At 41.6% G+C, this 26,367-nt stretch overlaps 2 protein-coding genes across 12 annotated transcripts in view; one reads left to right on the forward strand and one right to left on the reverse strand.

Moving 5' to 3' along the window:
- Positions 1 to 12,993, forward strand: part of TANC1 (tetratricopeptide repeat, ankyrin repeat and coiled-coil containing 1) — a 48,607-nt gene extending 35,614 nt beyond the window's left edge. Inside the window, exons 16-26 of the mRNA XM_015869309.2 lie at positions 535 to 771; positions 1,616 to 1,801; positions 2,503 to 2,581; positions 3,563 to 3,696; positions 4,224 to 4,347; positions 4,469 to 4,644; positions 6,640 to 6,772; positions 7,550 to 7,641; positions 9,181 to 9,327; positions 9,989 to 10,089; positions 10,429 to 12,993. Coding sequence (XP_015724795.1) covers positions 535 to 771; positions 1,616 to 1,801; positions 2,503 to 2,581; positions 3,563 to 3,696; positions 4,224 to 4,347; positions 4,469 to 4,644; positions 6,640 to 6,772; positions 7,550 to 7,641; positions 9,181 to 9,327; positions 9,989 to 10,089; positions 10,429 to 11,770 — 2,751 coding nt within the window. The 3' untranslated portion in view covers positions 11,771 to 12,993. The remainder of the gene's footprint in view (positions 1 to 534; positions 772 to 1,615; positions 1,802 to 2,502; positions 2,582 to 3,562; positions 3,697 to 4,223; positions 4,348 to 4,468; positions 4,645 to 6,639; positions 6,773 to 7,549; positions 7,642 to 9,180; positions 9,328 to 9,988; positions 10,090 to 10,428) is intronic.
- WDSUB1 (WD repeat, sterile alpha motif and U-box domain containing 1) lies at positions 4,162 to 24,854 on the reverse strand. Of its 11 annotated transcripts, none has more exons than XR_001556716.2 (11): positions 22,494 to 24,633; positions 21,179 to 21,363; positions 20,080 to 20,172; positions 18,665 to 18,758; positions 17,866 to 17,899; positions 17,136 to 17,176; positions 16,949 to 17,055; positions 16,071 to 16,253; positions 14,366 to 14,506; positions 13,408 to 13,497; positions 4,162 to 4,341 (listed from the first exon to the last, which is right to left on the reverse strand). XR_001556716.2 is itself a non-coding variant. In XM_015869298.1 (11 exons), exons 1-10 carry the CDS (start codon positions 22,889 to 22,891, stop codon positions 13,428 to 13,430), a joined length of 1,455 nt encoding a protein of 484 aa, XP_015724784.1. In that variant the 5' UTR covers positions 22,892 to 24,633; the 3' UTR covers positions 4,181 to 4,341; positions 13,408 to 13,427. The 11 variants fall into 11 exon arrangements, 9 of the variants coding, with proteins under 9 accessions (XP_015724784.1, XP_015724785.1, XP_015724788.1 ...); XM_015869298.1 differs by having other exon boundaries at positions 4,181 to 4,341; positions 13,408 to 13,606; XR_001556717.1 differs by lacking the exon at positions 4,162 to 4,341 and adding an exon at positions 11,513 to 11,622.
- Positions 24,855 to 26,367: the final 1,513 nt, after the last annotated feature.

The raw sequence follows: 26,367 nt of genomic DNA on the forward strand, positions 1-26,367 counted from the left end.
TGTTAACGAATGTTGAAATTAATGTAACAGTTCAGAAGAAAACAAAAACACCGTGCATCTGTAACCAGTAACTGAAATCTCTTACAACAAGCCTGCAAGTACTTTTGTTGTTAACATTAACAACATGTTGTTAATGTCCCATTCAGTTTTCCTTGATAGTTTGGTGTAAAGAAAGATTTCACCTTGATTTTGTTGTAGCCACACTCTGTTACTTAGGATGCCTTTTCAGGAGGTCAGAGGTATGACCTGTTTTGCTGGGCAGGGTCTGTATGTTCTTGTATGGAGGAAGTATCAAGTGAATTGAATGAAAAGAAGAAGTACTGTGATAACAAGATGAAAAATGGCAGAGCTTCACTCTATGAGATGAATGCCCGAGGTTATGGATTGGGATTGATGCATTCCTATTTTAGCAAAACTGCTGTGCATTTTGATTGGAAGTTTGGTTGTCTACACATGTGCACACACTCACATTTTTATTTTTTTTAATGCAATCCAATTTGAATTAAAAATTATTTTATTTAAATTAAATTTTAGGTCAGTCGGCTGCTGATCTCGGCAGGTGCAAATGTGAATTATAAGACTGAAGTACTAAATAATGCTCCAGTACTGTGTGTTCAGTCACACCTTGGACATGAGGAAGTGGTGACTCTTCTACTAGAATTTGGAGCTGCTATTGATGGAACATCAGAAAATGGAATGACCCCACTATGTTATGCAGCAGCTGCGGGTCACATGAACATAGTTTCACTGCTGTGCAAAAAGGGAGCAAAGGTGAGCTGAGACACAAAGGCTGCAGTTGTCACAGCCAAAAGTCTTGCAGGGGCCTAAGAAAGATGCTGATTACATAACTATATGCTGATATAATTAACACAGAGAGTACAAAAAGAAAGTCCAGAACGTGTACACAGACTTTTCAACAGAACGTTTTCTCTCTGATCGTGTCCATGACTAATCTTACATGCATTCATAATTACTCCAAAGGACTACGCACCTACCATCAAAACCTTTGCATTTCTATTGCTTAGAAAGCCAAGTACAAAATGCAGAGGTCTGACCTTCTTCCAGCCTTTGCAGCGCAGCCAGTCGTCCCTCTCTGTGAACTGATGCCTGGTTCCTTCCCAGCTGGAAGGCTGTACGCTTTATTGCAGTCCCGGCCCAGACCTGTAGCCTGTTGAGGTCCATGAGAATGGCAGCACAATCATTTGACATATCAGCCACTCTTTCCAGTTTTTTGTCACCTACAAATGTGGTGAGTTTGCACTCTGTCCCATCATACGGGGGCACTGATGAACAGTCTCAGGCCCATTGTTCATCACAGGAGTACACTGCTAATGAGTTGTCTCCAGATGGACTTTGTGCTTGGGCTCATCTGTTCAGCCAGTTTTAGGTACACACCACTGAATGTTGTGTTATGTGTGTCCATCAGCTTGTCCGTGACAGTGTTATGGCAGACAGTGTCAGAAGCCGCACTAAAGGCAGCACAGACGACATGTGCAGTTCTGCCAAGCCAGTCACCTTGTCTTCTTGTGGAAGACCACCAGGCTGGTTAAGCATGATTTTCCCTTCCCCCTGTGACCTTTCACTAGACTTTTTAACTTTATTTTTTCCAATGCAGGCTGACTATCTAGACAAAAAAGGGCAGTGTGCTTTGGTCCACAGTGCACTGAGAGGGCATTGTGATATCCTTGAATATCTTCTGAATGTTGTTTGGATAGCTTCTTCCCAGGAACAAAATTCACTACGAAAAAGCCAAGCACTGCAGCAATCGCTGACGGCAGCTTCCAGTATGGGGCACTGTCAGGTAGGTTGATAACTGGAATATTTCCTGGTCTGCTGGAATTTATCACAATGGTACAACAGTACTTGCAGGTTTTGCTTTGTTTTGTTTTTAAAGGGTTTTTAAAGCAGAATTGTTGAAATTTCTGATATTTTAAGCATTCTGCATTCTTAGAAACTCTTTCCAGTGCTGTAATTAAATATCCTACACAATGAATTGCTTCAGAATTTTGTCTACATGTAATACTCTGTCTTTCTCATTGCTGTTCTTGAGGCTGTACTATGTCTCCAGTGGTAGTGATAATATTCACTGTTTCACAGGATGCATTTGAGGATTCTGAACTGCAGTTAACTTGAATTCATGATTAACTCAATCTAATAAAAAATCTTATTTGTTACCCACTGATGGAAGTGAAAGCAGCCAACTACTCAATTATGAGAAAAATTGATCTCATCTATTATAAAAAATTACCTTTATCCTAATTTTTGTTTTTCTCAGCTAGAAAAAATGTTTCATTAATTTTAAATAAATTACATTCTACTATTTCAAAGTTTAGTATTTTCCGTACATTCTGTGTAGCACTTCTCATGCATCCTGAAAAATTCCATGTTATCCATATACTTTCTCCTTTCCTATTTCTATCATTTAATTTAACGATCTTTTAATAGCAATGAAACACGGGTTGATAGATGTTTGTGTCTTACTGAATCTGCTGGTTTTGACAGGTGGTTTGTTACATCTTGGCAATTGAGAAGGAGTATGAAGTTGACATCAATGTCGTTGATGCCTTGTGGGGAGAAACAGGTATTTCTTTTCTTGTATTTCCTCCGATTAGAACTGCTCATTAAAGAAGAGGGTGGGTTTTTTGTTTGCTGTTGTTTTTCTGCTTTTCTCTGGTTACTGGAACCTGTCAGTTTTTATAATAAATGCAGTTTGTGGGTGTAAGTGCAGAAAGTTTAATTTCTTAAACCTACTCACCTCATGGATTGAAAAGAGTTACTCTGTGTTAGAATCACTATAAATTAGTTACTGTCTACTTGAACTGCAGATTGTCCCTGGGAATACAATGCCTCAAGCTTCATTTCATTCATTTCATTTAATTATTTATCTGCGTACGAACTTTTACTTGCCAAAATCTCATCCATTTGCCAGAAATCGAGGTCATTCCCTCCTTCCTGGCTGGACAGTGGATGAAAAGATAGGCCTATAGGCCTTTGAATGTATGGCAGATACTGGATCATTATCATTTTTAAAGGGACACAGTAAGCTATGCAGCTGAATACTTTCATGTCTTACTGTGTGAGTAGCACCTGAGTTGAATTTAGATAGATGAATTTTCACAGTGATTTTAGGAAACCTGGTTTTGAAGAGCTGTCTGAATTCATCTTCCATTAGTATTTTCTTTTCAAAGTTTCATATTGAGGCTCTTGCTTAATGAAATGGGAATCGTTACTCCTGAAGTTAGTGCTTGGTTATGCAGTCATAGCTTGTGATGTAGGGGAAGGTCCAAGTCCAGACAGCTGTGAGCTGTTGTACTGCTCTGCTCTGAGACGCTTTGCCCCAACTTACAACTTGGTAAAACATCTATAGTCAAAATAGCTGCAGGATGATTGTTACCTGAAATACCACCCTTCAGCCATGGAATATTAAATAAGGACACAACTTCATACGTTGTTTGAGTCTGTGCTTTTGGCTGGCTGAGCCTATGATTCTATCATCTCACATGGAGTCAAAGGATGTGTTAAAACAGCTCAGGGAAGATGCTGATGAAAATGCTTCTTTCAGCCTTGACAGCTGCTGCAGGAAGAGGAAAACTGGAAGTCTGCGAGTTCCTTCTTGACCGTGGAGCAGCTGTGAGCACAGCCAACAGGAGGGGCGTCCTGCCGCTCTTCTGCGCAGTCCGGCAGGGGCACTGGCAGGTCTGATCCTACTTTGCCATCTGACAGTCACGTGGGAAGCTGTCCTTGATATCTCCCATCTTTAGTCCTGTAATGGTGTAAATTCTGTAAGGTGCATTGACTTCTAACAGAACAGACGTGTTCAGAAGTTTGTTTTAAGTTAAAGTTACATAAATGATTTGAGAATACATTGGCTGTGTGCTGATCGTAGTTGTAATACATGTAAAAATAATGTGTAGAATTTTAAAATACTTTATTTGCTCTGCAAAGAACAGAGACCGTTTCAGGTGCAGTGGACTGTGTAGACTTCATGGTATGAGCAGAGAGAACCTTGGAGCGAGGAGCCCCATGCTCACCCCTCTCATCAAATGAAGCCTCTGAGTTGTTAGGAAACAGTAGTGAGTTGAGCAGGATTTCTCAGAGATATTGCTATAAATAGCACCTCGGTGCTCTGATGTAAAAGTTTATGCATGATCACATCATGGATAGAATTTGCACTTGATGATTTATTTTTGAAATTTTTTATTTCTGCTTTGTTTTAATTTCAGATTGCTAAACTCCTTCTGAAGCACGGGGCTGATGTGAATCTAAGCGACAAGCAAGGCAGGACTCCGCTCATGGTGGCTTCTTGTGAAGGACATCTGAGCACTGTGGAATTTCTCCTTTCTGCAGGTAGAAAACAAAGACTGTTTCAGTGCTGCACAGCTGCACCAGAGACTGCATTCATGTCAGTTAGGTTATTTTGCACGTTAAAAAGGACATCTCCATTACAAGGCTGATTTTCATTTTATAGGTGCAACTATTTCATCTCTGGACAAAGAAGGGCTGTCAGCCTTGGGCTGGGCATGTCTAAAAGGCCACAGAGAAGTGGTGCAGTATTTAGTTGAGAAGGGCGCAACAGTTGATCAGACAGACAAAAACGGACGAACACCTCTAGACCTGGCAGCTTTTTATGGAGATGCTGATATTGTAAGTAGTTCTTAAATAGTAGAAAAACAAAACTTGTATCGATTTTTCATAACAAAAACCAAAGTTTAAGAAAAAAGTTATCAGCCAAAATAGGAAATTTTTGTGAGTAACCAAGGTGGGTGCAGCACTAACGCCTTGACTGCAGGTAGGAAGTGTTTGCTCTGAAAAGCATTTTCTAGGTGAGGTTTAAGCACCCAGCTAATAGAAGCCCAACATTGTGCACGTGTGGGTTATAGTGTGCTGTTACACTTGGATGTGGGTGTTTTAGGTCTCAATATAAAGGGACGTTATAATTTCTGTTTTGGATGAAATAGAATTTAAAAAGAAAGAAAAACTGTGGAGTGTAACATGAAAGGAAAATGAATCATTTTCCTGCCTTTGCCAACCAATCAATGTAACTGGGTAGAGTCGCAGTCAGCTGGTACCTGGGTGGAACAGAAGTGCCAAGAGAGACAGAGGAAGAAGAATATTACCAGGATGGATGAAATTAAGAAAGGTTTTAGTTCTTTGCTGTTACACAACATTACTTATCCACGATGAGTATTTTACAAGCTCTTGTGTGGCAGTGGGAGAACTGTCAGGAATCCTTACAGTTTTCATCTGAGGAATCTCATGGGGCTAAGTGCATTCCTCTCTTACTGCCCAGCCTATAAGTTGTGAATACAAGGCCCAAGATGTAGATTCAGGTTTACCTTTCTTAGTTTGTTCCATAGTTCATTTCAGAGACAGAACAAGTGAAGTTCCTTTTTCAGTCTTGTATCTTTCTTTGTCTGTAATAAGTGTTACAATGCAAGAATTAAAGGCGTTTTAGGGTCCTTCTGAATCTGAAATAAAGTCTGCCTGTAACAAAGGTCAGACTTACACAATGGCTTTGAAGCCCATGACTCAGAATCCTTTAAATCTTTAAATTTATGGTCTTGGAATTCATTGTATATTTTTGTTCTTGTGCTTCAAAACTCATCAGTAAAGCAAAGCTCAGAATTCTCTCCAGATAGGAATGAAATTTCAGCACTCTACATGGAAGAGTGTGCTCAGTCTGCATGCACTGCAAACAGGTCCTGCAGCTCACAGGGAGTTAGAATGGATAGTACATGCAGCCTCTCAGACCAGTATCTGTTTTTCTGCAGTTTGCATGTACAACATCTTGTTTTGAAAGAGCAGTTCTTGAAGAAAAGTGCTGTGGTTTAATTTGCTGTAGACTTTGAGACTCATTCTGCTGTAATTACAATTAACTTGAAATTGTAAGCAAGTCCTTAGATTCCGAGCTGGCTTTAAGAGGTTTCAGCAGTCACTTCACTGAGCTCTTCCTGCAACTGCAAGTGTTCCTCAGTAACATTGGGTACACAAAGGTTTTTGCTTTCATTTTTTCCTGATTGGGAATGAGGGATGTTGAGTCCTGCATGGCCGTAGCACAGCCTGATGGATTGGCCATAATAGAGTTCCCATAGTGAACAGCCTGATGATGCACCAGGACAGATCACATTGCAGGCAGATGTTGAGCTTGGGGGCCTGGCAATGGAAAGGACTGTTAACAACCTCTCTCCGTGCCGTATTACTGCCAGTCACATTTAAGTAAGCAGTGGTTACCTGAAAGAACTGTTGCTTACATCGAAGCTGTTGTTGGGTATATATACCCTATATACTGCACTTTTAATTACTGTTATTGGTGAACAAACTAGTGCTTGGTAGCTGATGGTATCTGACGTTTGTTTTCCTAAGCTTGTTTGCTCTTATTGCATTTCACATTCGCTGCATTTATGCTTCAAGCAGTGTTGCTAGACTGCTGGAATAGATGGCTAAGAAGCCATCCATAGCATTCCCATACTCTGCTGTATTCCGTGGGCTCGGTTCAATGGATTTAAAATGATGCACACATCGTCTGGGGAGCACACTCGGTGTGCTTCAAGGAAGATTAGGCAGTAGTTTGCATGTTTCACTGCTGTGCATCTCTGACCAGGAATAACATTACAAAGCTTGCTCTGTTCCTTTCCACAGGTGCAGTATTTGGTAGAGAAGGGAGCAATGATTGAGCACGTTGACCACAGCGGCATGCGGCCACTGGACAGAGCCATTGGGTGCCGGAACACCTCGGTGGTGGTGATGCTGCTGAGGAAAGGAGCAAAACTAGGTTAGTAAACCTGGCTCAACCTAAACTCAAGGGAAAGAACTGTCTGCTGTGCTCCAATTGCCACTTCTGTAAGGTAGACTGAATAAATAATTCCTGAAGTACACACTACTTTGATTTGTGGATGCCAGAAACAGGTTTCTCTCCTTCTTTTAAAGATATTTGCTCATGACTCACTTGAGAATTGAGGAAATAGTCGTAGTCCTGTTCTGCTCCTTCCGTGTGTGTTAAGGAGCCTGTGGAGTTAATCTTTACACGGTTACTCTGTCATAAGAAAATAACGTTCATGGTAACAGTGATCCTTAGTTCAGACGGTATTTACTGATTTGGGTGAAGAAGGTTTACGTTTAAGTTACACTATGCTAATAAATTGTGGAATTGTACATTTTTGCAAGTGTAGCTGAATCATGTATTATAGGCAGGTATATATTGCAGCTGTCAACACAATGACTGCTGAATCTATTGCACCTTTAAATCATAATGTGTTGGTTTGGTCACTGGGTATGATTAAACACAGATATCTGTGCAGGATTATGCTTCACAATGGACTTCCACGCTGTCCTTTAGACCATGAATCACACTGTTTAGTATTTGACTGCCAGCTGTGTGGGATGGTACGGGGCAGGTAGATAAATGTGTGTTGAATGTATGCACTCACTGATAATAATGGCAGTTGTTTCACGTAGATGAAATATTCACTGAAGGTTTCCCAGTGTGAACAGTTGTCAGAAACATTAATTTTTATCACTCTGTCAGAGTTTCTTACATTTTAACTTTCAGGGAATGCAGCGTGGGCAATGGCCACCTCGAAACCAGATATTCTCATTATTCTGCTGCAGAAACTGATGGAAGAAGGAAACATGCTGTACAAAGTAGGTTGATTTTCTTTTCCTGATAGCAGTACTTTATAACTAGATTTCTGTTTGAAGATAGGTTGACATTCTGTTATACCTCCTTTTCTGTTCAGACAGGATGTGTACTTGCACATCCTTTCATGTTGGATATGAGATCAGAAAACCTTGAGGATTCACGTTCATTGATCCTGATACAAGTTTTGAGCATTATATCCAATATATTGACACAGCGGGGTTGGTAGCAACATGCTTTGCAGTTGGTTACAACAAGTTGAATTCCCTGCTGGAATTTCTTTTAGACCACTTAATCTTCTTATAGCAATTAGAATGACTTGCTAGAGCTGTGGTGTGTCACTGAGCTTATGAAGCTTTTTCACATACACTTTGATTGATTTTTTGGCCAAAGAGTTTGGAATGGATGGTTGTAACACATCTGAGCGTGTGACGGGGTTCATTCTGCTTCAGCCCAGTTCTGTGACTAAATGGGCAGAGGAACCCACGGGCCCAGGCCCCGAAATGGACCGCGAAACAAAACAGAGGCAGCGAGCTAAGGTAGAAAAGTAACTGACTAAATATGATAGTGGAATGTGAGAGAACACAATATGAGTGTCCAGAACTGAAGGTGTTACTCATACACTGAAAGGGAGATGACCAGGGAGAGCGCACTGCAGACCAGCAGAAAAAGGGGGGTCTCGTCACTCCCAGGTTTTATCCTCTGAATGGAAACAGAGCAGTGAAGTCTTCCAGGAGATGTAGTTCATTCATTCTTTTCTGAGGCAGGTAAAACAGAACTGCCAACAAACCACAGAGCTGCAGCATTAACTCTTCAACCCCACTGCACTACATGATGTTGTGGTGTGAAATACCAATAACTAAAGTCATAAAACTATGGCAACTTGCTTCCAGTCTGCAGCAGTGACTTCTCAGCCTTTGTTAGGAAGTGAGGGGGCGATCCTGTACTGCTTTTATGTTTCTACACTTAGCCCTCCACCCAGTACTCAAGGCTGAGACACTGAACTGAAGCTGGAGTAGCTGGGCTGCATGTTCGAATGTTACAGCACTTCCTTCTCTGTCTCCTCATCCTTCCACATCCATGCCTTACGCTGTGGTAGCACCACCTGATGAAGGGGACATTATTTCTGATTAAGGATATATTTTATTAGAAATATCTTACAGCTTTAATAAACTACATCAACGGCTATTTGACTGCTCTCCTTAATAAATAAATGGAGTTAAGAATTGTATGGTGTCAGACACGTACCTGAAGAATTGTTCTGGTACAGGCAGTGTGTGTTAATGTATGTGGAGTCCTGTGAAATACCAGTAAAAGTTTTGAGTTTAGAAACATAAACTCTAATTACCTCTTAAGTAAGTTCTCTTTTACATATATACATATACACATATCATATACACATATGTTACAAATATGTTACATATATCTGTATTTCTCTGTGAAGAGTATATGTTGGTAGATTTCAGATCCGAATGTGGTTGCATTGTAACAGCACTGTAATAATGTAAGTTTCTGAAGAAGCCTCTTATTCCCTGATTCTGTAGAAAGGCAAGATGAAAGAAGCAGCGCAGCGCTATCAATATGCACTGAGGAAGTTCCCGAGGGAAGGATTTGGAGAAGAAATGAAAGCATTCAATGAGATGAGAGTCTCGTTGTACTTAAATTTATCACGGTGTCGCCGAAAGACAAACGTAAGCTCTTGTTTTTAACCTGTTGTTTCTCCTTCACTGGGAATCTTAGACAGCAATTCTGCCACATTACTGACAGCTTCTGTTACACATTGCTGCTTCTACAGCTTGTTGGTACCTGTTGGTTTTCCTTTTGTACCTTCAGCAGTGGATCAGATGGCTGCTAAGAACCTGAATGACCACTAGAGCTAAACCTTGCAACTTTATGAATGCACCTCACACAGTTCCTTCTTTGCGGGCACAGGCTTCTTAATTCCCCAGTCTCCCATGTTGTTTGTGGCACCTATTTCAATTTGAAGGAAATTTACACATGGATGTCGAGGGTTTGTCTGGGCAGTTTTAGCACTGCTGTGCAAGTGCCATTCCTTTACTTTCTCAGTTAGAACTGCAGCCTCCAGCCGCCTCCCTGGGTCAGATGGTGTTTTTCAGTCCCCTCACACTAACAGCTGGAAGTGACTCTGTGACCAATGAGAGGGAGGAAAGGAGGATGTTCTTTCTATGTGCTCTCATGGGTTGGTTTGTGGTTGCTCTTCCTTACTGACACAGGTGACTTTCTATACTGGATAAGGGGTGTCTGCACTTTTTGAAGTGGTGCTATGAACAAAGCGCTCACAGCCCTCTTCTACTGCCCGTGTATAATGAGTACATTTGTTTAAATAATTAGGATTTTGGTATGGCTGAAGAGTTTGCTACCAAAGCGCTGGATCTGAAACCCAAGTCGTACGAAGCCTATTATGCTCGAGCAAGAGCGAAAAGGAACAGCAGGTACCGTTTGATTATGTTCATAAGTCCACATTCACTTTCTTAAACTTTGTAATGTTTTCTGTAACTGCTGCTCTCCTCCACTAGTTGTAGTTGGAATTTAGAATGAAAAAATGATTTTCTTGGTACAGTTTCCATGTGTATTAGGTCTTTCTGTGCTTCCACTCTAGAACTTCCTAGGTTGGAGACTATACGGTTCTTATGACCACACCTGGCAAGAGATGACAAATCAGAACATGTGGTGACAGCAGTGGAGGTGGATCTTACTGCTTCATAGGCAATGCTGAAACTCAAACTTGTCCCAGGTTTTTACTAATAAATTCTGGGGTCTTTTTCATACAGAAAGCTACTCGCTGCTCTTGCTGACTTACACGAAGCCACAAAGCTGTGTCCTACCAACCAAGAAATTAAACGTCTCCTGGCTCGAGTAGAAGAGGAATGTAAGCAGTTCCAGAGAATGCAACAACAGAAGCATCAGTGCCCACAGTCAGGACAGCAAATTAACAACTCAGATAACGAGGAGGAGGGTGTTACTCAAGGTGTGAATGAGAACTTCCAACTTCAAGAAAATGAGGAAGAACCACCACACCCTGATGAATCTGTTTCTTCTCCGCAAAGGATGCAACATCCCTTAGCTGCTCCATCACACACTAGGAACCTTCAAGACAGCGTTCAGCAGAAAGCGAGACCTGTGTCCCCTCAAGGCAGAGCAGGCGCTAAATATCTGAGAGAGCCGGGCTTGGTCATGCAGCCAACCAAGCAAGCACAGATTGTAAAAACCAATCAGCACCTGAGCTCTATCCAGCCTGGATCAAAACTGGGGAGCAATCAATGTAATACAAAGACACAATCACCTTTTCAGCATCTTTCCCAAAGTCCCGTGCCAGTTCGACACTCTAAAATTCAGCATTTAGATGGGACAGGCACATTTTCACCTGGAAGCGCTTCCACTGGAGTGAGTTCTGAGCTGTACAGTGAGAAGTTCACATCCAGCCAGTGTTCACACTCACAGCACTCCTTTGCAAAGAAATCTAAAACCACTGACCCATCACCAGCCCAATTTCAAATGAATTTCAGTGAAGGCAGACAGCAAAGTCCCGTACCCAGCACTGTCTCTTCCAGTTCTCCACCTGGCAGTATGATTCTCGCCGGCTCCACCAGCAGCTTAACTTCAGTGAGTAGTTTTGCAGATGGCATTAAGGGGCCAGACGTTCGAATCAAGGAGAGCAAAGTCAATCCAGTGCATGGTACTGCTGCTGAGCACAGAACTCGCAATACGCCGTTTATGGGAATCATGGATAAGACTGCCAGGTTTCAGCAGCAAAGTCAGTCCAGTCGCTCTTGGCATTCCCAGGCTTCAGATGGATCATCAACAAACGTTTCTTCTGGGAGCACTCTGTCTTCTAATTTTGAGCAATCTTCAGTCAAACACTCTCAAACTAAAACTTCCTCTACTGCTGCTGCCCCAGGAGAGAGCAACCAGAATGGAATGCAGGCGAAAGTGCACGAGGAGCTTCAGTGTCAAACAGCCGCCTACTGTCAAGATAAGAGAGCACCAAAACCAGTTCTGCATTTATACCCAGATGCACCATCAAAACAACACTCTCACATCAGTAAGGAGGGTCATTTAAGCCACGTCACCTCTACAAAACCAAAGCGATCATTTATTGAATCAAATGTGTAAATATTATTTTGTATATTTCATAGTTGTAAAACTTCGCTTATAACATCATAGGGTGCTCCCACTATATGGGATGGCGGCTGGCTGTCGGTCAGTTTGTGTGCTCAGCCCATCCTGACCAGTGCTTTGTGGGGTACAACCACTTGAAGCTGTTCATGCTGACACAGTAACTGGAATAGCAGATTTATGTAGGAAGAGTCAGTTAAGATCAATCAATCAATCCATCAGACCAGGACCTCAAGTAGTGAAATTCTTTCCATTAGACTCTACCACCCCAAAAGATTTTTTATATATATATATATATAAAATTTAGCTTCTCCATAGGGCTTTTGGTTGCATCGCATCTCATCACTTACACAATAACTGTGCCTCTATAATGCTTAAGTGCTTACTTATCAAAACAGTGTTAAGAAAATAGATGCTGTGTACTCTTCAGATCTGTATATGTTTGTTTTTTATTAAATCAAAGATGGTATTTTATCACTTTTCTAGTGGGCTCAAATTTGAGGTGCATGATGTACATTTAGGAAGCAAGATTTGTGTATGAGTATACTCGAAGCAGTCGTGTTTGGAGGTGTAAATAGAACTACTTTTAGTAACAGGTAAAATAAACAGTAACATCTGCATGTGTATTGAAAGGCTTTGACCATATTGGTTATTGCACTGAGTAACACGATATTACAGCATGTTAACAATAACCGCACTTTATATAGTTTACCTAATCACCTTTGGGTGCTATTTTAAAGCAAAATGATGTATTGGCTCTTTATTCATTAAAAAAGGTACAGCAGTGAAATGGTGAGTTAAGCATTTTGATGGGAAACCCAAGAAATGAAATGCAGATGGAAGTTGGAGGCAAAGCGCATGTGCAGTTACTTTATAGGATGAAGTTGTGGAGTTTTTCCAGAGGAAATAAGGTTTGACAGTGTCAGGAATATCTGGAAACTGAAGCGAAGCAGTGACATTTCTGACGGCCACTTGGCAGGAATGTTCAACCTGAGGTTGTCACTATTCAGGTCCTGTGTGTGTACAGTGATGTGTGTATGTTGTAAACAGCTGTATGTGTTTTTATAAATCCTTTCCTGAGTTCACATTATGATGCTTTAGCTTATTTATTGCATACTATTTCTTTGGTATTTTGTACAAGTTATATTATCCTTGCCCTGTAGTTCTATTTTTGCACAGCTACTGTACTTTTTCCATACAGAATAAAAGTTACGATTCCAGCTGTGTGAGATGCAGTCGGTGACAGCTCAGGAAGAATTCCTTCCCAGCTTCTCCTAATACAGGAGAACAGGGAAATGTGCTTTTTCTAATTAAATAGAAATGAAATACAAATTCTGTGCTTTCAGACCCACGTTGCAAAATGAAGACTTGAAAACTCGTAAATGTGGATGAAAATCTTAAGCAGATTTATTTGAAAAATGGTGAATGTTGGTGTTTGATTTCTTAAACAGAAACAGCACCGAGTACAAGTGAAACTTAAAAAACGCTCAGTAATTTTTTTAGGAGCTTCCAACAGTGAAAATGGTCTTTTAGCACAAACATCACAAGAGACAGTCAGGGGAGAAGAGAATTTTTCTCATTCCAGGTGTTTCTGACACAAATATCTCCTTTAAGCTACATCCAATGACATTTACCTTCATTTTAGTGAACAGCTTCAAAACGAAGTGGTGTCGCCACATTTCTGCTGAGTCTCCAACCAACGGCTGATGGCCATTTTCAGTGTCCTGTTGGGTGTAAGCACAAGGCTGGAAAGAGGAAGGTTTGTCATGGGACTAGATCGCCTTTTACTGCCGATCCAGTTTTCCATTGCCTCCTTTTCATAGGAATACCCATCTACAAAGAAACCATCATCAAAAGTTTGCATTACAGACAATACAGCACTGTTACACAGCATATGTTTTACATTATGTGAGAGATAGAAGGGAATCAGTATTTCCAAATAAAAGAATTGAGATGTAGAAAAGTTATGTAGTTGAATGTAATGTAACAGTTCATACAGCAGGACTGAGATTCAGTTCCTGCAGGAAATAATGTGGTGATGACGACACAGGACACATGAAATCGTTCAGTCTCCTTTGAACCAACCTTTGACTTTCCTGGGCTTGATTAAGTGAGTAAGAACTGTTGTGGGTCACATATACATAAGTTGCTCCAAAAGTAGTGCCTCCTATTTATTTCCATGCAAACTACAACAGCTATTAAGAGCATAACAGCACTACTGGTTAGAGCAAATTCTCACCTACAAAACACCACTGTTGTCTCCCTCATGCACAATTCCATCGTGTATTTGCAGAGACTGGTCTGTAATTAGGATTTAAATATGTACTTGCAGAGGCACAAAAAGAAAAGAGCATTAAAAAAAATCTACATGGTTTTGTCAGTAAAGCCGATACTAAAAGAACTGCAGGACAGTTTTCTCTGTCATGGACGCCATTTGCCCAAACATTTACCTCAGTTCTGTTTTCTTGCAATAGCTACTCAGACTAATTTAGTTTATTCACTGTAGAAAGATACGCCCAATTTTTGTGTTCCTATATCCATATCCCATACCCTTAACCCATTCATGTTATTCAACATTACTCAAAGTCATACCTGCTGCAATTACAGGATCCTTCATGAGCTCCCGTGTTATAGGGCATAAGAATTCATCAGGAACAACAGCAGAAACAGGGACAGTTTTCATTCTCAGCTCTTCAATCTTCTGAAGGATTTTACTGCACAGGCCAAGAGACTCTAAAAAGTTATTGGAATATACAACAAAAAACACAATTACATGAGGCAGAGAGGTTGGTTCTTGCATTTACTGCTATGCCAGAGGAAATACAGCTCAGTCCACCCAACCCCATCAAATGCAGAGCAGTCTGCAGACCATTGGCCAGTGCATGCCAACCTGATGGATAGCAATCCATAGGGGGGGAATAGAAATAAATGGCAAAACAAAATCAAGTGCAATGCTGCTGCAAAGCCACAGATAATGGCCAGAGTTGCATCTTAGTTGATGCATAGTAGTATCACATACGCTGCTACAAAGCGAACTGCAGCGAAAATTGTGATGGAGTGGGAGGATCAGGAGTGTTTCTCCCTTTAATATGGATTATAAACATAACAATGTGATGATATAACCACCCCCTCTCAAGATCAGCCACACTGAAGTGTGTTTGTACACCACGCCTGCAAATTGTACTTCACTGTTTTGTGCTCCTGCTCCATGAAAGAGGTCTTAGACCTGCAGCATCTCAGTGCCTCTGCCTACAGAAAGTTAACTGCTGAACTCCATATTTTGTTTTATAAATGCCTGGCACTGACTTAATTATGACAAAATAGCACAACTACTACTACCTTAAATTTGGATTCACAGAGGGGCTTCAGACCCAGAACAGAGGGGGACAATCACCTCCCACACCCTGCTGGCCTCCCCTCTTCTGAGGGGAATCAATCAGGTCGCTCTTGCTTTTGTTCATTTTTTTCCCCCCTCTAATAATTCTCAGTAGCTCAGCTCCCAGTGTCAGTCCCACTGTATTCCATTTACACATAACCCTCTAGTGAGCTTGATTAGTCTCGGCTGATGATTGCTGCAATGGTTCTTGGCTATTCCAACATTAAGAAACACATGTGCAGGAAGACAAAGCTGTAAGTCATTAATCGGTGTCAACTCCTGACATTTGCAGTAATTCTGTTGATGCCATGGCCTAGGATTCCTACTAAAATGCATTGCAGTTTTGCAATAAAGTGACAGGTCAACAGTAACCAGAAGGATGCCTGTTGGATTGCAAAGTGTCTGAAGCTGGTAAGGTTTGCTTGAGCATTACTGACACCAAATGCTTTACCTACAAAGTAAGTACAAAATAAAACATATATTGTACTTTTCTACTATGCCAACTGTGCTCTGAGAATCTCACTGCTAAATTTAAGGGATTTCACCATGTAATATTATAAACATAATGCTTTTATAAACTGATAGTAAAAAGCTGGAGAATCCTATTTACCAAGTCAGAATCAGTAAGTCTATACCAAAGGTGAAATTACTTTCCCACAGCTTAACAGCCCAAAACCTAAAAGCAGAAGCAGGTAAGACCACTTATCAACATGGCACTGCCAGTGAATGTGCAGTTCTACATCTCCAGGTATAGGAAAACACACAGTCCTTGGGATAATGCAACATTAGTTTTCATTGTTTCAGTGATTAAAAATGTATCTCAGGAAAACGTACCCACGCGTGAACTTCTAACTGACTTTCATTCCAACATTTTACACATACACAAAAGATCACAAGTTATCTGGATTTCTATACTCTTACCAATTTTTAATTCATTATTCAGACTTTCTCTTGTGAGATTCAGAAGTTCTTTGCCGTCAATGTCATTCGCCTTGAAAAGCCCAACAAGCTCTGCAAAGCCTTGTGCACAAAGCCAGGCTGAAACATCCTCCTCTGACCAGTTCTCAGCAGTTCTCATCTCAGAGTCACTTTCTATAGCGTTTCCTTTGGAAAGGAAAATAAAAGTAAACAAAACAATGAAAAACAGAAAACCAAACCCAACCTGTAAGAACTATGGAAGTAACGAGAGTTTTCTAAATGCTCTCACTATTCCACATCCCCTAACGTCTGATAAAAGCAATACTCATTGAACATTCCTTCATAGGGGGACATTAACTCTGCTTTGTCTTTATTGACTGATCTTCAAAGTTCAGAGGAATTCAATCTCAGGTGCTGACATCTGTCAAAACTGAACAGGAGATTGAAAAGTGTCAGCAGGCACTACAGCCAAGCACGATATCTCCTTATAAAAGCAGACCAAATTCCAGACTTAATTCTTGTGCTTTGAACAAAGATCCATTTATTTTTACAGGTACACCCATATTTTGTAAATTGAATTATGTTTTTCCTCCTATAGCAACTGGCATGTTATATATCTTGTTGACAATTATGCTTTCAATGAGCATATTTTCTCTTTAAATTTCTACCAAATATACATCTCCGAGAAGTCTTTCAGTGCTCTGAGAATTAACACATCTTAAATGCTATACAGAAAGTAAGAAATGGAAAACACTAGAAAAAAAAAATGAATTCAATATTCTAATATCTATGTATGAGTTGCTTGTTGCTGTTCGTTTGTTTTTTTAAGTAGAGAATACTTGTTGCATAGAGAATAAGCTAAAAATCCTTCAGACACTGACCTGCACAGGGCTTCTTGTTGTCCAGCTGCCATATGTGCACAGTTTTATCCATTGAACCCGTGGCAAGTAAGAGACGACATGGTGCAAAGGCACAAGTTGTGACGTACCTAAAAGTGTGAAAATTGACGTGACATTGAATTGATTTATTTATTAATAGTAAAAGATATTTATCATACTGGATTCATACCTGGTATGCTGAGACAAAGTATGAAGGATATTGCCAGTATTCTGTAAAAAAGAATATTTGTGACTTTAAAGATTTTCTTATCTTAAAGAATAAAGCAAATGTTCACTCACTTGTACACATACTTTCAAAGATAAGAATAATATTTCTTCTTTGAATATGACAGACATTACCTTCAGAGTACGAATACGACCTTGCCTCAGGCAATGGGCAGCAAAGTCAGATATGGATCTTGGCTTTCCTATGTAAGACCCTCAGTTCAGCACACTGGAGAAAGGCTACACTTCACCGTAATAACAGGAGAACTATCAAGTGAATTAATTATACCCCTATTGGCTGATTGTTCATGTGGATCAAAACATCTCTTCTACAAACCTAGGATTAAAAGTGACCTGAAGTGGTTACTGAAATTCAAGCAGACTCATACTACAATCTTAACAATTTCCTGAGGATTACATCAGAGGTTCCTGTGTTTGTATACTTGATGCTACTAAAAACAAGTCCGTGAATTGCCAGTTTTAACATATGTTTTGAGAGACTTTCCTCACAACTAAAGGATTTCTCTGATCAATAAGTTACACTTATTGAAGAGTAAAGAATAAAAACAGGGGGTTCTGTAGCTCCAGTTCCATAATGTATTCTTTATCTTGACAGGGTATTGCAGAAGCAGTGCTAATAGAGACAACAGCCAAATGAGTGGTCATGAATGACCTCACAAGTACACCATACTTACAGTCTCATATATTATGACACACTTGTCCACAGACCTTTAAAAAAGCAAAAAGCAAACACATCGACATTAAAATTATACACAGAGGAATAAGGAATCAAACTATTTCTAGTTAAAGGGGGGGGGGGGGGGGGGAACAACACAAAAATCCCAACTTTCCCACAAGTAAAATGAACAAATAGAACTCTCAGCAGAACTCACCATAATGGAGCTTTATGGAAAGCAAAGCTCCATCCATTCCCAGCTTAAGACAATGGCTCATTAGCTCTACCTACAGCATTTTAAAAACAATGCATAAAATCCCAAATTCTGCACTTCCATCATTTCTGATGCAGAGGAGCTTTCATGCAAACTGGCCCCAGTTCCATGGCTCCCCATGGGGTACAAACAGGGATTTGATCTGTAATGCACATATTTCTGTGCACCATGCACTGAATCCAGCTATCCATTAACTACTCTCAGCACTTCTATTTCTAAAACCTTCATTTGCAAAGCAAGGAAGCACTGCAATTCAATAAAAATTAAATGAAGGCCACATAAATGTCAAAAAAATCCCAGAAACAACATATCTCATTGCAATGCACAGAGAACAGAGCTTCCAAAATCATACATTTCAAACTCAAACCCCCACCAGGCACAAACTGGAAAGACAACTCAGAGTTTCTGGAGAGCAAAGAACTATTCTGCAATTACTGGAGACATATTTTGAACTCTGCAGCTCATTTAGACTTTGTGTTTTACAGCACTCGAGTGTGGTCTGGAGCGCCATCCGAAATTTCAACAAGTATCATATACAGCTTACCCGGAAACTAACAACTGCCCATCATACGAAAATGCACAAGCCAGAACTGGGGCAGAATGTCCACTCAATGTGTACTTATATCTTAATTCACCACCTAAAAATACAAAAATTAGTGTGAATTGATATATTTCACAAGGTACTAAGATAACATGCCTTTAGGGGCATAAAGCTGCCTCAGATACCTGACTCTGTGACACACTGCCTATAGAAAAAGGGACAAAGGATCACACAGATAACATAATTTTAACCTTCATGACCTCTTCACCTTGTAGTCTCAGCATCTGTCTAACAATACGTTGGATAATTGGGTATCTGTGCATCCCACATTCATTCTTACAGGTTTCTATATAAGCCGTGACAACAATCCCACTGAAGATGATTTTGGCCGTATGCCTCATCTCTGCGATGCAGTCACACAGTCACGGCTTTATCACTTTGTCATCAGTCTTCAACACCATCACATCACGTAGAGCACTGGGAGTTGAAGAGCTCATGCTGCAGTTCTGTGGATGGTCCGTATCTCCAGGTACCTGGTTCTCAGAAGAGAACAACAACTACTTCTCCCAGAAGACTGTCACTGTTGTTTCCATTTTCCATTCAGAGGGAAAGATAAAGCTGTTTACAGGTCACAGACGTCCCTTCTGCTCCTGCTCTCCCTGCGGTGTGTGCTCCCCAGCCATCCACCTTCAGCATCACAGCGAGGCCTCTGGATTCGGACACTCTCTCATTTTATGTATTAGCCTCAGTTCCAATTATACTGTATTATATTGTGTTATCTTGCATTCTGATGCCATAGTTAGTAAATGAGTTTTTTCTCCCTTAGCACATTGCCACTGTTGTGCTGTTAGGCCCATCTCCCTTCTTGCCTTTTCCCTTTTCTGCCTTCCCCCTATCCCAGGGTTTGTGGGTCCCCTCACCCCATCAGTCACAGACCCAGGCTGCACCGGCTCATAAACCACTGACACAGCTGACACTGCAGTTGTATCACAGTCACACTGTTTTCTCCAGCTCTTGCTCAAAAGGCCAAAATTACTGAAAGATGAAAGGAAACCTCTCCCTTGCCTAGCAGATCAAGAGGTTTCAAACTATCAATGTGCCCAAAGGCCAAGGCAGAAATAATACTCATTACCAGAAACTGAAATGATAATTAAAAGCAAACATTTATCATAATATTGAGAGGACTGGGGGAATTTTTTTAATCTTTACTGTTATTGCTAAACACATCACTAAATAAAAAGCCGTGGGGCCCAGTCTCTCAAAATCCAGCCTGCATTAGCTGCTTTCCAGCAAATCAATTAAAAGAACATTTCCAGTTTGGCTACGAATCCATGAGAGCAGTATAAATTTGATCTTGGATGTAAATTGTCACTAAAGAGTTAAGATGCTTACATACAAAGAAGCATCACTATACACACCTGAGAAGCCCACAAACAAAATAAACCAGACTTTGATCTTATTATCTTGACCACAAGAAGCCATCTGGAAGCATCCGGATGCATGTTCACCATCTGATAAAATTAAAAAATATGAATGGGAAATTTACAAGCACACAAAATAAGAGCGTATCAGTAAATCACATCACCATTCTTTCAGTACTACTTGGTAAATCTCCTTAATCTCAGAACTACTTTAAAAAGTGCTGATAGAAAGAACTGTAGAAGTACTCAAAATATATGCAAGTAAGGAATATGTTACATATTACCACTATGTTATGTAGATAACACCCAGAATTGCACCACTATGCTCATACTTGCAGCTTTATTGGATGACAAGAGTTTAATTCTTTTATCTGCCAAGCGCAGTAATGCTGACAAACTTTCACAGCACAAAAGATTTGGACACATTTTACATGCTACCAAGTCATTAATGGGCAACACAGTGCTGTACATACCAAGCTCCTCAGAAGGAGAACACATTGCCTTCCATTAAGGTTCACTAACATTTCTAGCAAAAGCTGCTTTTATCATCACGCCTTATCAGGACTCATGGGGTGGTGGGCTCACCTCTCCCCAAGACTGCACCAAGCCTGGTGAGGGAAAACAAGTCTACCTGCTCACAGATCACAGCCGAAGCACTGCGCTGATTATGTTTATAGATCTTTGCATTGCTTTAATCTAGTTCTGTCCCTTGGGGAAGCACAGTAAGAAAGAGTTAAGCTGAAATGGTCATCAGGTACTGCACCTTCTGACATTGCTCTTAGTCTCAGGAGACAAGCCTCACAGATGCTGCCCCAACACATTCCAAAGCCCCGGCAGCGTAATGAGCTACTTAAAGCTACCACAAACACACCAATAACTGTTTGTGGACCTAGCACATTCCTTGCCATCAACCTCTCCATTGCCCTTGCTTAAGGGTATTCACAATATGGAGAGATTTCAACTCTTCCCAATGTCATTTGCATCTCAAGCACTGATGAGAAAAAGAATATGAAAAATAAGAGCTTGAGAGAAATGAAAGCACATTTATTTTTTTTTCCCCTGCCATGTTCTTCCCCTGAAGAGTCAAGTAACTGACCAGAAACTGGATGTGAAGAAATATCACAGCAGGTAACGCCAAGATCATGCGCTTTTTCATTACACAGACATCTCATTTTATCATCCCACATAGTCAAATCACCACATGATGATCCAGTGACAAAGAAATCTCCACCTGGAGAAAATGCACAGGCCACCAAGGAACCATCTTTAACATTCCCAGATCTGAAAAGTGAGAGCATATGGTAAGTGATTTTAGAAGTAAGGCTGTGAACAGCTGAAGTCTCAGATTCAATCTGACAGAATAAGCCAAGTCATACTAAGTTCTGTATTTTGAAACTTGGCAACAAAGGGCAGAGAAACTGTGCAGTTGCAGTAACTCTCTAACCAGACACCTAGGAACTCCAAAAGGCGCTGACTCCCTTAATTCAATCACTAAGCATACAGCACCACTCCTTCCCTTCACATACACAACCCTGTTTCCTTAGCACAGCCTTTAGAACTTTCAGACATCACTTCTACTATGAAAACAGTAAAAGAAAGTACTATATGCATTCAGAGCATACCTTTCTGCCTTTCAGGTCTATTAGCAGTGTCCTAGCTACTAAATAAGAAATGGCAAATGCTTTAAGAAATGTCCATAAGTGAACATGCTTTGAGGCTGTTCACATCCATCATAACAATAACTTGAACTTGCAGCTTCCTTCACAATTTGGACAGTCAGTCACAACAGTGCAGCTGATGGGAGCAGATCAGGACTGACTGGTCACCTTGTTGTACTTACAACCTGCTGTGGAAGGCAAAGGCAGAGAGACCACAAAAGCAATAGCAGCCTTGACTGGAAAGTAGCAAAAAGCAAACAAATTTCACTTTCAAAAATAGCTGCTCTTATACTGACAGCCAGAGATCAATTGCTTTGATTTTTTAGCTTCCTTCCTATTTCAGAGAGACTGTGTAGCTGATGCTCTGCAACTTGAGTAATGTCTTGCTTATGTACCAAGTACAATAACTGGCCTGAAGACTTTGGCAGTAGAGGAAGATTCTGAAGATGCCAGGAGGGCTCATGCCCTTCACTGTGCTACTTCACTACAAACACTCACCTGCTTTGTTTCAAATGGTTTTATACCTCGGAAAGAAAGCTGAAACGTTGATTACAATACTTAAAGGTTTAGCTCTAGTATTCATTTCTGTTCTATTCATCTTACCTCAAAACAATAGAGTTTACGCTAATACTTTCCAGCCTTTTTGATTCTTGGATTACTATCAAGCTTCTAAGATCTTGTTGCATATACAATAGTCACATTGTTTATTTCCATGATAGCAAATAAAGCTGTGAAAAGGTACTTGGCACTCACCTGTAGAATTTCATTGAGTGCATGTTCCAAAGAACGATACTTCCATCGGCTGCACCCGACACCAGATACGTGGAGTCAGGAGAGAAGCGGCAGACTCTGACTGGGCTGCCACTGGGCTGCCCCAGCACCACCAGCATCTGACCATCGTGAGTGTCCCAGACAATAGTAGCACCGTCTGTTGAACACGAAGCTAAAGTGTGTCCTGATGGAGAGAAGCAGCAGCAGTGCACAGCGTACGTATGACCTTTCAAAGGCGAGTATGGGAGCTCAGTGAAGTCGTTTAAAGAGTAAACACGAATTGTTTTGTCCAAGGAACAAGTAGCCAAACATGACGACGAGAAGGCACAGCAGTTGACATCATCGCTATGATCCGTTAAAGTGCGAATTAATGTCGCCATTTAATCTACTTAAAGAATAAATAAATAAAAGATGTACATAGCCACCTTACTAAGATACACCTAAGATACATTCTATACATTCTCCTGGAAGAAACAACGGATTTGAGAGGCTAATTCTTCTCATACGTACTGTTTTATTCTCAGCCTAAAGCAGAGCATATGCACAACATGGAAATGAGGAGGTTTTGATTTTTTAATTTGGTTATGCTAAGACATATTTTAATTTTTATTTAAGTCAACTTGCAAGCGTGCAACACAACTTTGAAGCTCACATAAAAATTATCTGATTTTAGGGCAATGGCAACATACTTTGTTCCAGTACTTCCATTTATGCTAATAAGTTTGCTGTTCAAATTTGTTCTCAGTTGCACCTGCACAAAACATAATAGAGCACGTATGCACTGTACAACCTAGTCACTAAGCTAACAACTTACCAAACAAATATCTCTTCCTACCATTTGAAGTCAAAACATTACTTCGGGTTGCACCACAGATACAACATCTTTAACAGTATTTACATGGGGAAAAAAACCATAAGTTTTCCTAACAAGCTCGCATGAAGCAGCTGAAAGGTATTATTTATATATTTATATACTATTAAAAAGGTATCTTTGCCTTTGTTTTCAAACTATCTGCTCTTTAAACATCTGCATTGCCAGTTCTGTGAAAGCAGCAGAACCCTGTTCCATCGGCCCTACACAGCTGGCACCAGTACAGCTACATGTACAGAAAGACTGCTAAATGAATGCAAATCTCCAGCTACGAGCAGAGCAGGCCACAAACATGCTGGGATGGAAACAGAAATCACCCAAAACTACAGTTCGGCTTTACTTCTAAAAACTGACAACTACTCTGAACTAACGGCTACGGGAAGCAAGAACAAAGACTGAGACTCGAATGTGACGTCTGAGATAAAGCACTACCTCTCCCTTTTTATCACATTCCTCGCTTCTAGCCAAGCAATTACCTGCACCACCACAGGTCACGTTGGACTTTTTCTTCCTGAAACGACCTGGGTAGGTGCCAAACTGTCAGGCACAGTCAGACGGAAGATGTGGAAAGTTCTTTTCCTTGAGATCTCGATTCTGAAAAGAACATTCCCATCTTCAGTCGGCACTGCAGCACCTCTACAAAGACAGGCCTTGGTGTGCTTAGTGCAAGGGTTAGTAGGAGCGTGAGAAGTTGGAGAAAGGAAAGAGGGCTAAAGGCACAGCTGGTCTACTGGAAAATGGACACAAAGGCTTCACTGCTCCTCGTCATCCCTGCGCCTTCTCGGCTGTACCAAGGGAAAAGGGAAACGGGCAACAGGACGAAGCAAGGAACCAGGACGGGGGCAGGAGATGCACTGAGGGGATATGAAGCACAGAGCAGGACTCGGGCAGGAACAGCTGCTGCACAGAGCACTAAGAAGGCTCACAAAGGCTAAAAACGACATGACGGCACCACCTGGTAGTGAAACCTTCAGTAGCTGTGAGCTCCTTGTACGGCCACAAGTTCCACCATGTTTAACTTCTGCGTTTTTTATGTTTGTGCACTACACAACCGTGTACTGCTGTAAACCAAATAACGCAGCGCCTGCGCTCAGCACTCGTCTGTTGTACCATCGAGACCCTCCCAGTTCCATTCTCTCTAACACTGCCGGGCAGCCTTTAGCACTCAGCAGCCCGTCCCGCCGCAGCGCTGCCTTTAACCCCTGCAGACGGTCACCACGCCCGGCACTTCGTGGCCGCCCCGCCGCCCTCACTCACTCACTGCGATCTCCGCCGACACTGAGGGCAGCGCTCACAGCCCCGGCAATGACACGAGGCAGGGCCGGCAGCCGCCGCACGCGGACACCGCGGGGCCAGCGGGGCCAGCAGCGGGGACAGCAGCGAGAACAGCAGCGGGGACAGCGGGGCCGCCCGCCCCCCCAGGCCCGAGGGCGGCAGCGCGCTCCCGGGCTGCGGTTCCCTCCCGTCTGGAAGTGAAATAACCCACGTGACCAGCCATGGGGTGGGGCCGGCACGCGCCGCCCTCGCTCTGCTGCCGCAGGCGGCTCCGCGCACGCGCCGTGTCCGCCCTTCCCTGCCCGCCCCGTACCCGGCTATGGCAGCACACAGCTCCTCTCTCCCCGTGCCGGTTCCCCCGCCCGCTGCCGTTAGTCCCCGCTGCTCGGTACCGGCTGGGCTCCAGCGCCACCGGCTGCTCCAGCGGGGCCGCGCTGCACCGCCGGGAAAGCGGAAACGACGCGCTGCGCCCAGCATTGAACCGCTCCGAGCTACCGGCCATGGTCGGTTCGGGCAGTGCAGGCACAGGGAGTTGTGTCATTAAACGTAACGCGGGTTTTGTGTGTACATAGCGGCTATTACAGATTAATAAATACAAACTTATAAAGGATTACATTGCACTGCTATAGAGAAGTCACAGAATCAAACAGCCTAACTGGGCTTGTCCAGATCTCAGCCCTTAGTCCTCAGCTGTGGTGGTAAATCTGCAGCATCCAGGGACAACATCCCGAAACAACAACATCCAACAGATCACAAGGTCAGCGCTGTATATACAATCACCGCCCTTGGCTTTCTGTGCCCACTCACAGAGCATAGAGGTGCTCAGATAACCGTCATTATAAACGACATAAATTATATAAAAAGACATAAGGTTTAGACCTCTTAAAATACATGTTTTGTCAGAGACAACAACGTGTAGCGTCCAGCTGCCTGTGTGCCATCTCGTGTTCTAAAGAAACACCCAGGAGCCAAAACAGAAGGCAAAGTGCACAGAGAACTCCCCACCGACCATCACAAACGCTATTTTACAAGTGTTAAAGTTAAGATCAGCTTACCTTTACCTTGTTCCAAAAGGAAGTAAGCACACTGGCCTTTTCCTTTAAGAAAACGGAGATGGGAACACTAGGACAGAAGGTTAGCCATTAAGAACAACTAAAGACATTTTTCCAGCAGTTAAATAAATCTCTGTTCTTTTCTACAAAGATATATGACAGTGTATTTAAGGCTCACTTTTCTAATATAATAACTTCTATGAATGTAAATTCGTTGAAATTGGAATGAAAACACTCCACTCCAAAGCAATACACTGGTAATGCACCAATGTTAAGAGGTGAAGCGTGTCCCACTATCACAGAGGTACGTTCCTTAGCTTTACCAGCTGAACAGCTCACCAGGAGACGGGCTGAAAATTGCAGCTGTGTGCATAACATCAGTGTTAATGCTGTTCCAACTTACCAGAAAACTAATATTACATCTACTACGGGGGATAAAGTGCAGAATCTGAGAAAAACAAAGCAATTATCTTACATCAAAGTCCTGCATTTGCCAATGATCTCAGCATTTTAAAACACACACAAGCCTACTGTTACATGTTCCAAATATGGACTACTCTTCATATCGATGGTACATACCAGCAAAGTTTTTCACAGAAATGTTCAGAAACATGAAGTTAAAAGCTATTAAGCAGTGAGCAGAACTAATACTAGAATG

This window comes from Coturnix japonica, chromosome 7, assembly GCF_001577835.2.
Source record: "Coturnix japonica isolate 7356 chromosome 7, Coturnix japonica 2.1, whole genome shotgun sequence".
Lineage (NCBI taxonomy): Eukaryota > Metazoa > Chordata > Aves > Galliformes > Phasianidae > Coturnix > Coturnix japonica.

What these genes read in the sequence shown, in the direction of transcription:
- WDSUB1 (XM_015869298.1), bottom strand. Translation starts at nt 22,891, where the DNA reads ATGGCGACATTAATTCGCACTTTAACGGATCATAGCGATGATGTCAAC. An exon ending in TTCTTCACATCCAGTTTCTG is followed by an intron (nt 20,173 to 21,178) that starts GTCAGTTACTTG and finishes TAATTTTATCAG; the next exon opens with ATGGTGAACATGCATCCGGA. An exon ending in GAATAATGAATTAAAAATTG is followed by an intron (nt 14,507 to 16,070) that starts GTAAGAGTATAG and finishes ATAACTTTTTAG; the next exon opens with AGTCTCTTGGCCTGTGCAGT.